Source organism: Oreochromis niloticus, unplaced genomic scaffold, assembly GCF_001858045.2.
Source record: "Oreochromis niloticus isolate F11D_XX unplaced genomic scaffold, O_niloticus_UMD_NMBU tig00000402_pilon, whole genome shotgun sequence".
NCBI lineage: Eukaryota > Metazoa > Chordata > Actinopteri > Cichliformes > Cichlidae > Oreochromis > Oreochromis niloticus.
This window is the reverse complement of record NW_020327153.1, coordinates 264,925-282,115: the sequence shown is the minus strand read 5'-3', so window position 1 is coordinate 282,115 and position 17,191 is coordinate 264,925. Positions and strand designations below refer to the sequence as shown.

The window sequence follows — 17,191 nt, the reverse complement described above, 5'->3', positions numbered from 1 at the left end:
TGGTTTCTCCTTCTCTTTCTCTACTTTTAGGATTTCTGTGAACATTTGATAAAGATTTAAATCACATTATTGTATAAATACAGAGATTGTAAAGTGGTCTCAGACTTAAAAACACAACCATAAATGAGTCTCTTACATTGTTGCTGCAGGTTCAAGACTGAAATCTGGAGGTTTTCCTTTGGACACGTCACTCCTCACAGACACACAGCTGGATACTGGAGACTGTGACCTCTGACCTCTGCAAACACAAACATGTTACATCCATATCACATCAATCCCTGATAAATGATATCATGAAAGCCACAGCTGCTGCACAGTACGACTGGGCCAAAGATCGAGTTTTTAAATACACGATATATTTTATATGAGATGTGACAATATGGTTTATATGTATACAGTCTGTGTTATGTTATAATTATACTTGTGGAGCTGCTAGTTTGCCTCTTTTGTCCACTTTCTCTATGCTGCGTTACTCTGTCTCTCTCCTTCACTGAACACAACTCCCCCTCCTCCCCCATCGCTTCACCTGCAGGCAGCATGAGACGGACACGGCAGCTATCAAAGAGCAGCTGGTCGGCAAAAAGAAAACATCTGGAGATCATCATTATTATTATTATTATTATTACTACTATTGTTTGGAGATGGTTCAGATTCAAAGTGTCAGCTGAGCAGCAGAATAATGTGTTCTGTAGAGAAAGTTGGGAAAGTGTCCCGACTAAAGGTTGGAGCAATACTCCAACCATTTACAACAGCGCCATGAATGACAGAATGAAGAGTGTGTGAAACTGTGGCTGTGTCCCAGACTGTGAAGTCTCCCAGCCTCCTGCCCAAACAAACCACCTTACAAACTCATATACAGCATTTTACACACTATAAAGTGCTCTTGAAATCCTTTCATTTCTCAAAAATCGACAGCGCGCCTTATGTATGATTTCTGGTTGTGTTTACTGACCTCAAACCGATTTTATGTGGAACACGGCGCTAGGGCTGTTCGATATAACGATATATATCGGATGACGATAGAAAAACTTCTATCGTTTCATTTTACGCTATCGTTTGTTTCGTGGTGTCGCAAAATAAACTGTTTACGGCAATATTTTTCATTATTTTGATGGTCACTGTAGTGGCTATATTAATTTCTTAAAGTTCTCTCTCTCTCTTATATTTAATATAACCACACTACAGACGGACAAGCGCTTGTTTTTTATGCGTTGTCGTTAGCAACAACAACGGTAACACCATCGCGTGTCCGCTTGTTTATTTTCCACATAAACCTTTCACAATAAAGCTCAAGATCCTGTTGAGACTTTTCAAAATAAACTGAATCACGTGAAAGATTCAGAGTATTTACGGATGAGAAGCAAAAAAGAGCCGTCAGGTGCTAAAAAATAAACCTTAGACTCAAACATTAGAACAGGCTTTTCCCCGCAGCACGCCGTGTAATAAATACTCACAAAGAAAACGGCGGCCGTTACAACTTATGTCTAAAAATGTATCGCTTCATGCATCGGTTAAAACACTGGACTCCAGGTACGCGACGCCCAGCTGGAAACACTTCACAGAATTTACAGAAAATGTTACATTTTTGTGATTTATATCGTTATCGGACGATAGATGTCTTAATATTGGGATATGAGATTTTGGTCATATCGCACAGCCCTACACGGCGCTCAGCAATCTGTCAGAAATGTTTCAGTATGACTTTGCTAAGCTATGAAGCTGCACCACTTGATGGATTATACGTACTGTGCTTCAACGTAATATTATCGTGTGTGTATAAGGACCATAAATGGCACCTGTAAGAGACACGGTTACAAACTACAGGCTGTCAGTCACACAGTAGAACTTGGTAACAGAGCAGCTGCTAAATCTGTCTCTTTGTTATTACGCTCAGCGTCTGTTAGTTTACAGTTTGACTGCACAGTTGTGAGCTCTTTGTTTTGTACAAAAACAACATTGTTTTATTTCATTCATGGAGCATTAGTCTTTCTTCATGTACATCTGTGCTGTATGTTAATAAAAGTGCCTGTGTGAGAGCTGGCACACAGCTTGGACTATGAACTCTCTTTTTGTTCTTACTTCATGTCTTTAAAAGAATACTGAGATATGAATGTTGTCCCACATTGTCCTGCTGCACAAAGGTAAAAAATGTAGACTTACACAAAAATGTGGCTTCATAAGACACTCTAACATTACTGTAGAAGAACATAACTGTGACTGTGGACTGATCGAAGATTTGTTTGGGAAAAAACACTTTTTAAATAAAAGCAAGAAACTGAGCAAAATGTTCTGGTCTGAGTTCAGACTTTTAAACATCCTCCTTTGTCTGAGAGGACAGCGAGGACCTTTCAGACAGGACAGAGGACAGAGACAGTGAGGGAGGACACACATGGTTGGAATCAAACCTGTGACATATGGTCACCTGCTCAACCAGGTGAGCTGAATTGGCTCCCAAATGCAAACAACCTTTGAACTCTGTGAGTCAGCAGCTCTCTTACATGGTCAGCTGAGCTCCATGACTGAAGAACATTGTTGGTGCAGGTTCATGACTGAAGTTTGGAGGTTTTCCTTTGGACATGTCACTCCTCATAGACACACAGCTGGACACTGGGGACTGTGACCTCTGACCCCTGCAAACACAAACATCAGGATCAGTTCTCTCTGACAGCCATGTGATCAGCTGATCACTCTGTGATACTGTGGCTGCCTGATAACGCTGACAGGTCAGCCAATCATCAGCCAGTATTTCTGTCTGTGATGTGAATGAAGTCAGTTTGTTCTCAGCTCTTCTGATTCTGCTGCACTGACTTCACTTCAACTGATCTCAGCAAGAAAACAACAAGAAGCCAAACTCAGATCAAACAGTTTGAGCCAATCACAGATCAGTGATTCTGTCATGTTTAAGTGACTAATAAAGTCAGTCGTGCTCTTACTTTAATGCTGCAGGTCCATGACTGTAATGTGGAGGTGTTTGTGTAAACCAGTCACTCCTCACACACACACAGCTGGATGCTGCAGCTGCTGCTCCGTCCTCTTCCTCCATCAGCTTGATGTCAGGTTGGTAGTCTGAGAGGTAAACACACACACTCAGAGGTGCTGTTGTAGTGGAAGCATCACACCGACTGTAATGTTGGAGCTTTGGCCCTAAACAGTCATTTTACAGGCTCAGAGTCTTTACAAAACACCATCACATTATTCACAAGGTTTGAACCACACACACACACGCACGCACACGCACAGCAAACACACACAGACACGCACACACACACACACACACACGCACGCACACACACACAGCAGTGATCACGTACGGTCACATTAACCAGCGTGGCAGTGGGTGACAGGTCAACAAACACAGTGGGAGAAACTTGAGGCAAAACAGTCACATGACCCTGCTGGTCATCAGGAGGACCAATCACAGGTTGGTAAGCTGCCAGCGTGCACAGTTTCCTACTGTGTTTATCAGCTCTTTGTGCTCTTTAGACAAATGTTGTCACAGCTACATGATCAGGTTGATGAAGGAGCTCAGACTGGGATCATCATCACGGTGAGGAGTCACATGTTACAGCTCCTCTGGAGAGAAGCTGAGGGTCACTGCAGGAAGTGACCTCATTAAACCAAAGGCCTCTCTCTCTGGTAAACTCTGATCCTGAGACACACCGTCTGCTGACAGACTGTGTCACGTTAAGCCTGTAAGACCACATGTTTCCTCCACTGTCTCCAAGAAGAACCTGAACACCAGCAGTGGAAGAACCTCGTAACGTTTCACTGAGATATATGAACCTGTTTGAAGACAGTGACTCCATCGGCTGATCTCTTACTTAATGCAAGAAGTTTCTGATGGTAATAAGTGAGAAACTCTGTCAGTGGAACAAGTGAAACTTTTCTAGTGTCATGATTGAAAGTGGCTGCTGATATGTCTGTGTGTGTGTGTGTGTGTCTGTGTGTGTGTGTGTGTGTGTGTGCGCGTGTCTGTGTGTGTGTGCTACATATATATATATATATATATAAAGTACAGAAATGGCCTGATTTACAACTGTATCTATGACTGTGTTGTTGTACCTTCTGTGTTCTACATAACAATCAAAACTTTTTCATGACTTGAACTCTCTTTAAAAACATTATTGTTATAATGTGCAGTTTGTCTCTAAACATATTTGAATGTCAGTGAGAGTCCTGTTCTACCTTATTTATAACCTGTTGAATAAATGATGTATGAAAGTAATACAAACTGAGTCCAGCCTCTGCTCTGTAAACTACTTCCTGGATCAGTGACAGATTAGTTTTCCTCTGTCGCCATTTTAGTTTAAAAAAAAAAAGTCATGATGGGGGCGGGGCTTAATTAGACTCCACACGCTCATTGGCTCAAAACTTGATATTGACAGGTCGTTATCCAATGAGCGTGCGGCCTCACACGAACTTTGTTTACTTAAAAACAGTTTTTTATGAAGAGATTTTCAGATCAGACCTGATGTTTCTGCCTGTTTATAATCAATATCAGATATCAGAGCAACAGAAAGCTCGGTCACGACGGTCACGGGACTGACAACAGGAAGTGGCGTCACCGTGTAACAAAGTCAGCCTGAACTCCACTGACGGACTCTTTTAGCGTGCGTGGCCTGATGCGGACTTTGAATCGGAGCAGTATTTGGTCTGTGACTGATGACGTTTCACGCGTGTACTTGAATCCACGAGAACACAAGTACACACAAGTACGCATATTAAGAAACGGCCCGCGACTTTTCCGCTGTCGCCATTTTAGGTTTTACAAATCCCCTGATAAGGGCGCGCGGCCTCTTACGACACCAAGTTCTTTACTTTGATAATTTAAGTCTTTAATTGTTGCCTCCGCTGACGGAGCCTGTTGTTCCCGCCACAGACACACAGTAATGTCGGTGTTACACTCACCTGCCTCAGCACAGCTTCACTCTCCTCCTGCTCTCTCACGGAGGCTCCGCTAAACTCACTTCCGCTTTGTATTTACAGGAAACCAGCGCTCAGAGGAGGACCGGTGTTCCAGATCAACTGGCGTTTAGATCAACTGGCGTTGGTCGAACAGATGTGTGGCAGTCTTGCGTTTCAGGAGCTGCTACCGACAAACCAGCAAAAAACCGCCAAATGTGTCATCTGTGACACTTGTGAGGTTATCTCAAACACACGCCGTCAGTCTTGATGCTGTTGAACAACAAAATGTTTAGAATGTCGCGAGTTTACCTGGTGATATCCTCACGCGCGACGCGATCGCGAAAACGGCAAACAATTAACACCACGCCGGTGTTGTTCACAGGACAGGAAGAGTAAACGATCGGGGGACTCTTGCCGTCGTTATCGTTCCCCTCGCACGTTTTATTTCTCCGGTTTCAGCGTTTATGCTTCACAACTAAAGCGTGCAGTTTACTTTGTGCACTAACATGGACTCGAGTCAACCAGCGCCACCTCTGGCCGAGTGCCACAGCCTACAGATCGACCTGTGACACTTGTTGATCTGGAACACCGGCCTCACGTTTCACCCACAGACACGAACAGCGTGGAATTATTTTATGTCATAAGAAACATATTCATGTTAACACTCACCTGCCTCAGCTCCACCTTCCTCCTCCTGCTGCTCTGAACGGAGGCTCAACCCTTTCACTTTCACGGCTCCTCCCTCATTTCCAGCAAACGGACCGGTGTTCCAGTTTAACTGGTGTCGCAGATTAACTGGTGACTCTCCAAAAGTTGAATCTGTTCATCTGGACGTTTTCAATGGGAGAAACGTTTGGTCACTCATCCAGGTGACTTCTTCAGTCTCAGCTGACTGCAGGTTTACAACCTTATAAACAGCACTGTTTATCAGACTGGGGAAAACAGAATCAACTTTTGGACCAACTCTTGACTCACTGTATTACCGCCTCCCGGCATGCATTGCCAGTGCGTAACACGTAATTACACAATCGAACAATAAACACATACAACAAATGTACCGGGGCCAGTTATGAATACACCACATCTCCCCTTTCAAACAAAAACTGAATATTTCTTGTCTCAGGACAGAACTTTCGAGTGAATTTTGATTTTTCTTCTTTTTCAAAGCCACACACAAACATCTGTCAAACAAACTGCATCACATTTTTAACCTTTTGTTTTTATTTCCCTCCCTTCTTCTTCTTTTGACGACTCTTTTTGATTCATTTCACTCTACAAAACCATTAAAACACAGTTATATAACAACAACCTTTTTCCTCTTACAGATCTAACTTTGTAGGTTTAACTGTTGCCCTCCCTGACTTGGTTCTGACAACATCAGTGTTAACAGGTGTAGCAGGGATCACACTGGGTGTTTGTGGTTTCTGCAACACAGGCGCATTAGCAGGTTCCTGCACTGGTGAACTTAAAGGAATCAAATGCACGCGATTACGCCTCACAGTCCCTTGTGGTAGCTCCACTGTGTATGATCGGGGTGTAGACTGATTTTGGATAACAGTGCCTGCAGTGTTGACATCAGTCACCCAAACTTGCTCTCCTGGGGACAGGCTGCATAAAGGTTTTGGGCGGTGGCGCCTGTTGAAGTTTGCCGTGTCTACTTTATGGAAACTTGGGGCTGCTTGTGTTTAAAGCCGTACGCTGCTGCAAAGGTTCAACCTGAATACTGTGGCCCATTATCAGACATGAGGACCTCTGGGATGCCATGACAGGCAAAGAAAGGTTTCAGGTGGGTAATGACATCGTTTGATTTTGTTCTATTCAACGAATCCAGAGTGATAGTCAACTGCAAGAAGGTAAGTTTTTCCCTTAGACTCTGCAGACAAGGGATTCTGCCAGTAGCCCTTGGTCAAATCCAGTGAATAAAGTTACTGTTACTGCACCAAAATGCCTGTAACTTTCAGGGTACATGCTAGTACTGCTTATAAGAAAATACAATTACCACTGTGAGAATGTTTTCACTAATAAACATACAGAAACTAACATATTTTTTAAATTAATTAATTTTTGGGGGATGAGCATTCAAGTCTCTCAATGAATACAGAAGAAAGACTTGCCACGTGAAAGCAAGAGATAAGGCTGATAAAGAAGGTATCTGCTGAGGCATGTGCTGTGCAGGAACCTGAACCTTGCAGTTGCAGTATTTGTCCACCAGGCGGCTCCAGCTATTCATAAAGTGCATCAATGATTGAGGAAATTCATTATTTTGCTCTTTTAATTAACTGCTACAGTTACAGAGTAACAAGGCTACTCTGTTTAACACACTTCAGTCTGTTAGACTGACATGCTGAAACAACCTGCTTCATTTGAACCCTTCAAATAAAAATAAAGACTTTATTTATTTGATTTTATTTGTCAGTGTAAAGCAGCTCTGAGCTCAGCAATAATAACATAATTCTTATTTTCAGAACGTGTGATAACAGATGTGACACTTAATGATCATTTATATTCACACCTCAAAGAATTCAAAATGTCACCTGACCCATAATCTGAGACTTGTTTTTGCTTTTATCAGTTTTGACTTCATCTTTAATATTTACTCTGGTCTGTCACATAAATCTGATCTCAGTCGTGTGTGTTAGTGTTGTTTTCTCAGCTGAAGGATCGATGCCTCAGTGATGCGTCTGTCTCTGTCATGGACTCTGAGTTTGACCCACACGCCTCAACACTTAATTACATTTATTTAAATGTTTTCCTTCATCAGCTCAGTTTAAACCACGGTGACTCTCACTGAGACCAACAGCATCGTCCAGTCCCGTGAACTGGAGATGGGCGGGGCCTCAGTAAGGAGGGATTAGGACTCTGTTACCCAGAGTGCACTGCGAGAGTAAAATCCCCAAAGAGGATTAGTGAGGATCAGAGAGACGACATGCCGCTGAAGAGAGAAGGTGAGACGCTTTTTCCCACATCAGCGTTCTGTTTGTTTGTTTGTTTGTTTGTTTGTTTGTTTGTTTGTTTTGTTTTAGGTGTGTGTGTGTGTCTGTTCACTCCTGTGGTTCGTCCTCAGCCTCTTCTTCTTCTACTTCTTCTTGTCTTTCACTTCCTGTTCTCCTCACTGGTGTATATATAAAAATCTACTGTCTGCGTGACCTTTGACCTCTGTCGGTCACCATGGTTACACTGGGGTTCATCTTGTTTTGACTGGTTTTCCTGGTCTGACCTCAGAGTGGGTCATACAGGAAGCCTGAGCGTCATGTGACCTGAGCTCCTGACACGAGCTGCTGGATTCAAAGTGAAACTTTATTTAAGGCTGACGGACGGACGGACCAGCTGATCAGAGCTCAGGGCCAAAGCAGGTTTCATGGTTCCTCAGGGATGGAGCTCTGAGGAGGCTGAGGACACCACCTGTTGGAGGAGAGTCTCAGGTGTGTCCTGCTGGGAGGAGGCGGGTCATCACTCTGGGTTACGGTTTGTAAACCCCTCAGAGGAGGCAGAGGGAGGTCTGCTGTCCTCATGACCCGACGGACTCTAACACACGTTTAAATCTCAGTCTGCATGAACAGGTGACGGGCTCACAGGTGAGAGGCAGGCCTGCTGTCACATGATCTGCTCATACAGAGGTCAGTCGGGTTAGCTTATCACAGATGGAGGAGGTCTGCTCCTGCACAGTGGGTGGAGCAGCTACAGCTGGTTTCTGACTCCACCCCTCCTCCATCTGAGGTTCTCTCAGGTTTGATGCTGATGGGGTCCACACATGACTGAGTGAGTGGGTGGGTCTTCTGTAAGTCTTAGTGGACCTGCATTGTGCACAGCTGATGGAGGTGGGTGTGTCTCATGATGACCTCACAGTCGTCTCAGACAGTGTGGAGGACACAGGGAGCTCCACCTGACTCTAACCTTTTATTTTGGTAGTCAGTCAGATGTAGAGTTCCTCCTTTCCTGTGACAGACACTCGGGGATCAGGTCCTGGAGCTGGAGGCTTGTCCTGGAAGTGTCACTGCTGCAGGTCGGTGTGAGAGAGACTCCAACAGCTGCTTCATCTGTGAGGGACACAGCAGGAACAACACCTACCCCGACTCCGCACATGTGGACAGATGTTCACACAGAGCAGACACAGCTGATCTGAGCTTCATGGATCAGGCAGGTGTGGCCGTCCCTCCTCCAGACCCAGAGGGGGAATGCCTCCCTGCACCTCAGTGACACACCTGTACCCCGAGGCCCTGCATGTGTGGGGGTGTGATGGAGCGGGAGGAGGGAGACAGATGGGGATGGGGAGGAAAGGATTGGGGGGTGGGACAGTACTTCCTGGAGGGGCCGCCCCTTCCACAGAGGTCCACCTGACCTCACCACAGAGGAAAAACTATACCCGCCCCAAACTTCACTCAACTCCCAGACTACATAAGAAACAAGACACCCAGGTTGAGCTCCTCCTCCACCTCTGCTAGATCCCTCCCCCACCTGCAGACTGGACTCCTCAAGAGCAGAGACGCCCTGCAAAGGATGGTAACAACCTCCCCACCAGCTGAAGAGGCCCCCAGTTCCACCAATGCACCAAAGGCCCCTGCGCCAGGATGCACCCACCCACAACCTCAGCGACGCATCAACCAGGACCCAAGCCCCCCAGGCCCAGCCAGAACCCCAGCCCTGAGGTGGAGCACCCCAAGAACCCAGGGGCAGGCTGCCAGGCCGGTAACCAAGGGAACACCACCCAAGATCCACAAAAGCCCCATCCAGGTCAGGACCACAGCCCCCACGCCAAACCGCACAAGAAACCCACCCCAAGGGAACCCACACACCCCCCAACACCAACAGCAATGGCCAGCAGGACAGCACCACAGCCCCACGAGGTGATGGAGCTGATGGATGTAGCAGTATTGGTTCATGTTCAGGTCCCTTCCATGGTGAGCTGTGAGAGCTGACCTCTGGGCAGAGCTTTGTTATTACAGCAAACACATTAATATTGTTCTGTTTTATTTACCATCCTTAAGTTTCTCTTTAGTGATGTTTCCTGGAAATGTAACGATTTATTCAGACAGTTTGATTAATAATAACGAGGATTTCATTCATTTCCATCTGACCTGTTTTTAAATATGTTTTTATCCTTTTTTGGATTTTCTTTCACACTTCATCTGTACTCAGTGCTTCCAGATGTCACACAGCTGTTGTTGATGCTGGTAGTGTGAGAGGTCCGACCTGTGAAAGCACTTCATTACTGTCACAGCACAGCATGTGAAACACGTCTGTGTGTCTGCACTGGGATACACAGGTGTGCAGTGTGGGGGCGGGGCTCCTCATGTGCCCCTGGTATCCCGACTGTTAAAGTGCTCTTCCACATGTTTCCTGGAGACGTCTTTGAGCTTCTTTACACCTTCAAAGTGTGACCAGGCTGTGGGGTCTCAGTTACCTTTACTGGAAAAAAGGAAGGAAGCCTAACATGACCTCTGTGACCTCTGTGACCTGTACAGACACAGTAACACACACACAGGTGTGTCTGCTGGAGTCCACAGCTCAGCTGCTCCCAGAGACACAGACATGATGTATGTGATACATGACCATGATGGACAGTCCTGACAGCTCACTGTGTCACCTACTGCTTACATGACTCTGAACAGGGTTTGTACCACAGTAGAGTCCAGTAGAGTCCAGTAGAGTCCAGTAAAGCGTGTGCTGTGGTGTCTCCTCAGATACTGAGCGCGCTCTGCAGGTGATGGAGGCCTGTCAGGCTGGAGCCACTGACGGGGTCAAAGGTCGAGCAGAGAAGCTGCTCAACATCTTCCAGAGTGACCTGTTCCAGGCTCTGCTGGGTAACAACACACACACACACACACACACACACACACACACACACACACACGAACACACACACACACACACACACACACACACACACAGTAATACACACAGTCGTTCTCGTTCAGCTATCTTAGTGAGGACCTTCATTGACATGATGCTTTCCCTAGCCCCTAACCCTTAAAAATGAATGTCTAACCCTAAACCTGACCATAACCTAATTGTAACCTTGACACTAAAACCACATTTTGAGCCTCAAAAAGCCTTTAAATGTCTTCAAACTTGCGAGGACCGTTGTGTGTGTCTCCTCACAAGTGACTGTTGGTTCTCACAAGTAGAGTAGGATGCAGATTTTGGTCCTCACAAAGATAGCTAGACAGGAACACACGCACACACACACACAGTAACACACACACAGATGTCACAGGTGTGACTCTCAGTGTGTCTCAGTTTAACACTCGGGTTATTTTGAGAACATTTTAATACTCTTGTTTCCTGACAGTTTATAATTTCAGACATATTTAACTTCTTTTAAAATGATTATTATTTAGTTATTACTTTAGATGACTGTAACGAGCTGTTCTCTCACTAAATATGAATATTTGAGGTTTGTTTCCTCACAATAAAATGTAATTATTCACCTTTTTAGAAAACTTTCAGAGCGTGTTTCAGGCGTTTGGATTTTTCAGAAATAATTATTTTTGTGCAGTTTTCTGTAATTTTATTCTTAGAAACATAACGTCAACAAAACGAGCTTATTCTCCTATACTGAGTCACAGATGTGTGTTTTCGTTATATTTATCATTTATAATATTTGTAGAACATTTAGAAACAGTTTATAATTCACTTTAAATTTGACTCTTTCATCCATATTTTTCAGTTATAATAAAAACGTTTTAATCAGATTTTTCCTGATGCTTAATTCATATTTTGGATGTTTTCCCAGAAATATGTTCTTTGAATTTCTCACTAGTTTTTGGACCATTTATTTATTTATTTGTTATAATTGTGAGAGTTTTAATGTTTCTCAGTCAAGTGAACGAGATTTTTTCTGATCTTTTCTAAATATTTTTGTAGAATATTGTGATTTGAGGTTTTTAGTTGTTTGATCATGAAATCCTGTTTTAAGCACTTGTTCTTTTAACTTCATAATTAATGATTAATGTGATTATTTAAAATCACAGTTATGATGCTGTTTTCATCAGACTGTAAGTCTGTGGTGTTTGTAACGTTTCCATCAATAATAATAAAAACATGAAGTCATTCACAGCTGTATCCATTCATACACTGGTGGTGTTCTCACACACTGCAGTAACAGATTACTCCTTCAGAGTAATAGATTACTCTTACAGAGAACTACCTGCTCAGCCTGTGTTAATCTGGTCTTAGTGGAGTGACATCACAGGCTGAGGCAGTGCAGTGATTGGCTGAGATGGTCGGGGTTTACTGAGTCACCACAGGACTCTGTGCTCTGATTGGCTGCTGCAGGTGAGAGCTCACCTGTTCATGCAGCAGTTGTGATGAAGGTTCAGAGGAAGACGTTTCTGTGATGGTTTAATGGCAGAGACGTTTTTAAAGGACTGTTTCACTTTATGCGAGCCTGCAGGGTCTCTGAGCGATCTGATTGGCTCTATGAGGTTGCACTAACTCAGCCTGAACACTAACCAGACCAGACTAATGGAAACAGAGCAGAAAGACCCTTTAACTGTGGGACAGGCGGGGGTTCATGATGGTGCATTCAGGTTTAATCTGAGTTTAGAGTGTCAGAACACGCTGTGTGGCGGCACACCAGGGGGCGCTGCTGCACAGGGAGGGCTGATCATGGGCCCATTTTCTTCTTCTGTTTGTTTGTTTATAATATTCTAGCCAAGAAACGCTGCCAATCACAGCCTGTTTGTCCATCATGTTTTTTTCTCTCATAGTCTTACTTTAAAATCTGAACATTTCCATCTTTTTTCTCAGAATTCAGATCCCTCTCTGTTATTTACATGACTTTGGCTCCATAAGTCAAAGATTTCAACTTTTTCACGTTATTAAAGCTCCAAAAGGCTCCAACAGCACAAACTCGGTACAGAGGTTCAGTTCAGGTGAAGCTAGCACTACGATCAACATCCACCTGTCAGTCAAAGAGGCCACGCCCCTAATGATGCAAACTTTAAATTATCCACAGAGACTAAAACATCTGTGTATCCAGCTGTAAACATGTTTAGCATGAGGACTGACTCACTGCTGCCTCTGCTGGACACCAGAGGAACTGCACCTCATCTGACTCAGACTAATGTGTGTGTGTGTGTGTGTGTGTGTGTGTGTGTGTGTGTGTGTGTGTGTGTGTGTGTGCGCAGACATCCAGGAGTTTTACGAGCTGACGGTGTGTGAGAACCAGACGACGGACCAACCACACACACCTGTACAGGTACGAACACACACACACACACACACACACACTCTTATAATCCACATAGAAACACCCGTTGCTGTTACTTAGCAACAGCTGCAGCAGCATTGCCGGGGCAACAGCTGCATAACACCATGGCAACAGGAGCCCAACCCCCACCACCCCCTCCCCTCACTCTTCCTCTGTGTCTCTCACCCTCTCTCTCTCTTCATGTCTTCTTTCTGTCGAGTGACTCAAGGTGCACACACACACACACACACACACACACACACCCCAGTCTTCCTCATCTTCATCTCTTGCTCTCTCCTGCACTGCTCGCTCGCCCCCTTCTCTCTCTCTCGCTCGCTCGGTGCTGTCAGACGGAGGATAGAGGAGCTGAGAGAGGGGCGAGCGAGGGAGGATAGACAGAAGAACGAGGAGAGAGAGAGAGGGAGAGCGAGCATGAGTGTATGAGTGTGTGTGGAAATGTGTGTGTGTGAGTGTGTGTGTGTGTGTGGATATGGACTGCCTCTGCATTGTCACCACCAAGGTAAGAGCAGACCGCCCGCACGCACCCGCCACAACACACACAGACACACACACACACACACACACACACACACATACATGTCCTCGTGTGTGTCCTCATGAAGCATCAAAGCCAGTTTTTCGTGTGTGTGTGTGTTTGTGTGTGTTCAGATTTCATGTTTTCATTCAACACCACTGTCTCTCGCTCTCTCTCGCTCTTTCTGCCCCCGTGTGTGTGTGTGTGTGTGTTAGCATAGCCACATTAGCACGTATGTTAGCTGATGCTAGCCGCAGCCAGCTGTGAGCAGGAGGGCCGTGCGCTGGATGCTGAGCACATGTGGAATCGGCGCGTCACATGTCGAGGCTCACATGTGCTTGTTGTCACGGAGACGGTCATGTTTCCCTCCAAACTGAAGCTGGGTTCAGGACGTGGTGGCGGGCTGCAACAGGTCGTGTGTTAAACTGCACTGTCACCCTGACCTGTGGCGCTCGGCGGCGTGCTCGTTACAGGAAACTGAAGGAAAGAACCGAGTGTTAGAGACACTGTTGGTACCACGGGACGGTTCAGCCTGATCACCTGTTGTATCACAGGATGAACCTGAGTGACATCATTAGCGTGGAAACTTGGTCTCAGAGGTGTGCAGTAACCACACGTGTGGGGACGACTGTGACTGTGAGGACGAGGTCACGTCTGTGGAGGGTCCTAATGTCAAAATGATGCAATGATTCACCAATGATGTGCAGGTGTGACAGATGTGCAGGTGTGACAGACGTACAGGTGTGACAGACGTGCAGGTGTGACAGATGTGCAAGCGTGCAGGTGTGAGAGACGTACAGGTGTGACAGACGTGCAGGTGTGACAGACGTGCAGGTGTGACAGATGTACAGGTGTGACAGACGTACAGGTGTGACAGACGTACAGGTGTGACAGATGTGCAGGTGTGACAGACGTGCAGGTGTGACAGATGTACAGATGTGACAGACGTGCAGGTGTGACAGACGTACAGGTGTGACAGACCTGCAGGTGTGACAGACGTACAGGTGTGACAGATGTGCAGGTGTGACAGACGTGCAGGTGTGACAGACGTACAGGTGTGACAGACGTGCAGGTGTGACAGATGTGCAGGTGTGACAGACGTGCAGGTGTGACAGATGTGCAGGTGTGAGAGATGTGCAGGTGTGAGAGACATACAGGTGTGACAGATGGAGCAGTCAGGAGCATTTCAGCTCAAACAGCAACAGTTAGAGGAGAAACAGCAGGAATGCAACAAAGCTGTGGGATGATTTTAAATTTTCTGGCCTATTTCTGATGGTGAGCTGCTCGATGGTGGAGAGGATACTGTCAGGTGGAGGAAGGAAGACCGTTAGTGGAGAAATATCATAAATATGAAGAGATGTAGATGAGGTGGTGGAAACACAGAGAACACATCTTGTCTCAGTCTGTGTGGATCAGAGCTGTGATTGGAGGTTCAGGTGGATCACACAGTCTGAGACGGTCGTGTTACAGTGTATCTCAGTCATGTCATTACTCTGTAGTGTACCACAGTGTAATTATCATGTACTTTGTTCATCACAGAAGCTTGAAATGATGTCAGTGACAGAGTCACAGAGCTCAGTGAGTTTAATGACTAAGAGTGTAAATTTGATCCAGTCAGCAGCTCTTCACTCACCAGCTCTGTGATATTTTCATGCATGACAAATACTGTCCAGACTCACCTGTGGAGAAACTCACCTGTTCTCAACAGTTCACACTGATACTGTATAAGGTCCCAGGATGAATTTGCAGCATTTATTTTTTGGAGCAAGTTCGATTTTCTGATGTTTTGCATGCAGATAAACAGCTCTGACCAATCAGATGGCTTTGTGCGCTGAATCCACACTGATGTGGAAACATTCAGCTGTTTCCTGTCTGAGCTCAGTCTGAATAATGAGTTAGATTATGGTTGTTATCAGGGACAGGGGCCCCACAGTACTGTAACTTCATTATGAACAAGCTCAAAAGTGTTTTATGTATCACATAAACACAAATAGAGCACAGATCAGTGCTGTGGTTACTTTGAAGAAAACTTTCCTGTATCTCTGTCGATGTTTGACTGCAGCTTGGAGAGGAAACCATGTCACATATGAACACGTGTTTCTGACTGGGCCTGAACACACTCAGGACCAGCAGCGTGGACTGGTTTATGATCCTGGGTAACACAGATCTGTGAGGGAGTCAGCCCAAACATGCAGCACAAACTGAGTTTCATCAGTGTGAGTAACGTTCGTGTTCTCGGAGCAACAGATGGAGCAAAGTGTGCGTAAGGATGGAGGCCTGTAGGAGGCCATGAAGAGTAGCTGCACTGTGTTTGGTCTGGGCTGATGTTTGCTGTCCTCCTCACTCTGTTCTTTGTGTTCGTCCTCTGCAGTAACTCCTGACAGTCGTTGTTGGTTTATAATGTTGGCATCCTATTAAAGAGTATTAATCATTTTAAAGGCACATTTATCCCCCTGTGTTCTCTTATACTTCCTGTTTCCTCTCCTCCATCACTGCTGGAATATTCTTCTATTTCCTGCTCACAGAGATGGATGTGTTGGATCAGAAATAGCTTCGTCTATCTTTAGCTGCATCAGTGCTGCTAATGGACACACACACACACTGAGGTCTTGTGTATTCAAACAGTCTTTTGCTGTGCTCACTCCTCATTGGGCAGCAGTTTGTTTGAATGGACCAATCCAGTCCAGTGACATCATGTGAGAACTGGCTCAGACCGGACTGATTCCTGCAGCACGTTAAAGAGTTAAATGCTTTGCTGGTTCTTCTACACGTGTATGTTTGCATGAGCTGAACTGGTTCCAGTCTTTAAGACAATAAAGACTCTTTTTCATTAGCACCTACTCTAGAGGTTCGCCATGGTTTTCAGGGTTTTCCATTAGGTGGTAGTTCCTGGTACCAGGTACTTTTTAGCTCCTGGTACCAGGTACTTTTCAGTGCCCGCTATGACGGGGCTCCAAAGTGACCTGAGTTGATCTGAAAATGTGACGTCAACAGATTGCATACCACTGCAGCATCACTCGATGAGAGTGTCTCTGTCACAAAAATCAAAACCGCCATTTTTGAAACCCAGATATGAAAGACAAAGACAACCCCCACAGTTTAGGTGGTACTCGATTGTAATGGAAAAGAACTGACTATCAGAGTATGTCATGGCTCTAGAGTGCAACCCATTTGGTCACAAATGAGACCTAATTTCTCAAAGGTGCGACAAAAAAAAATTGACCAGCCGTTTGAGAAAAAAAAAAAACAAGAGTCTCTGCACCTCTGAAAGTCTCTGTGTGGTCAACAATAGATACACATTTCATCGATATCGTGATCTAAACCAATCAGAGATAGTCAGGGGCGGGACCTCTCAGGTTCCCATGCAAAAGTAAGATGTTCAGATGTTCAGTTTGAAGCCTCCGAGGCATTTTTAACTCAGATTTTGTTTTTATTTAATATATCTTGAGATGTTTTAAGTTTTAATTTCAGCTCAGTGAAGCAGTTTAAGCACAAGAACTTCATCAGCACCGTATTTTTTGGACTATAAGGCGCACCTAAAATCCTTTAATTTTCTCAAA

At 45.1% G+C, this 17,191-nt stretch overlaps 2 protein-coding genes across 3 annotated transcripts in view; both read left to right on the top strand.

Moving 5' to 3' along the window:
- The first annotated feature begins 7,673 nt into the window (after positions 1-7,673).
- LOC100690710 (disks large homolog 4) overlaps positions 7,674-17,191 on the top strand; it is a 40,713-nt gene continuing 31,195 nt past the window's right edge. The window contains exons 1-3 of one of the 2 annotated variants that reach the window (XM_025904224.1): positions 7,674-7,850; positions 10,587-10,706; positions 13,035-13,105. In XM_025904224.1, coding sequence (XP_025760009.1) covers positions 7,832-7,850; positions 10,587-10,706; positions 13,035-13,105 — 210 coding nt within the window. In that variant the 5' untranslated portion in view covers positions 7,674-7,831. Of the gene's footprint in view, positions 7,851-10,586; positions 10,707-13,034; positions 13,106-13,368; positions 13,617-17,191 lie in introns of those variants that run through there. The other variant, XM_019355474.2, reaches the window with a different exon arrangement.
- On the top strand, positions 8,839-10,469 carry LOC102082283 (alpha carbonic anhydrase 8). Its single transcript, XM_005465970.4, has 2 exons — positions 8,839-9,803; positions 10,042-10,469. The coding sequence occupies exons 1-2, from the start codon at positions 9,474-9,476 to the stop codon at positions 10,069-10,071; spliced, it is 360 nt and encodes a 119-aa protein (XP_005466027.1). The 5' UTR covers positions 8,839-9,473; the 3' UTR covers positions 10,072-10,469.

Coding starts and splice junctions, on each gene's coding strand:
- LOC102082283 (XM_005465970.4), top strand. CDS start 9,474: ATGCACCCACCCACAACCTCAGCGACGCATCAACCAGGACCCAAGCCC. Junction 9,804..10,041: donor ATGTTCAGGTCCCTTCCATG/GTGAGCTGTGAG, acceptor ATCTGTACTCAG/TGCTTCCAGATGTCACACAG.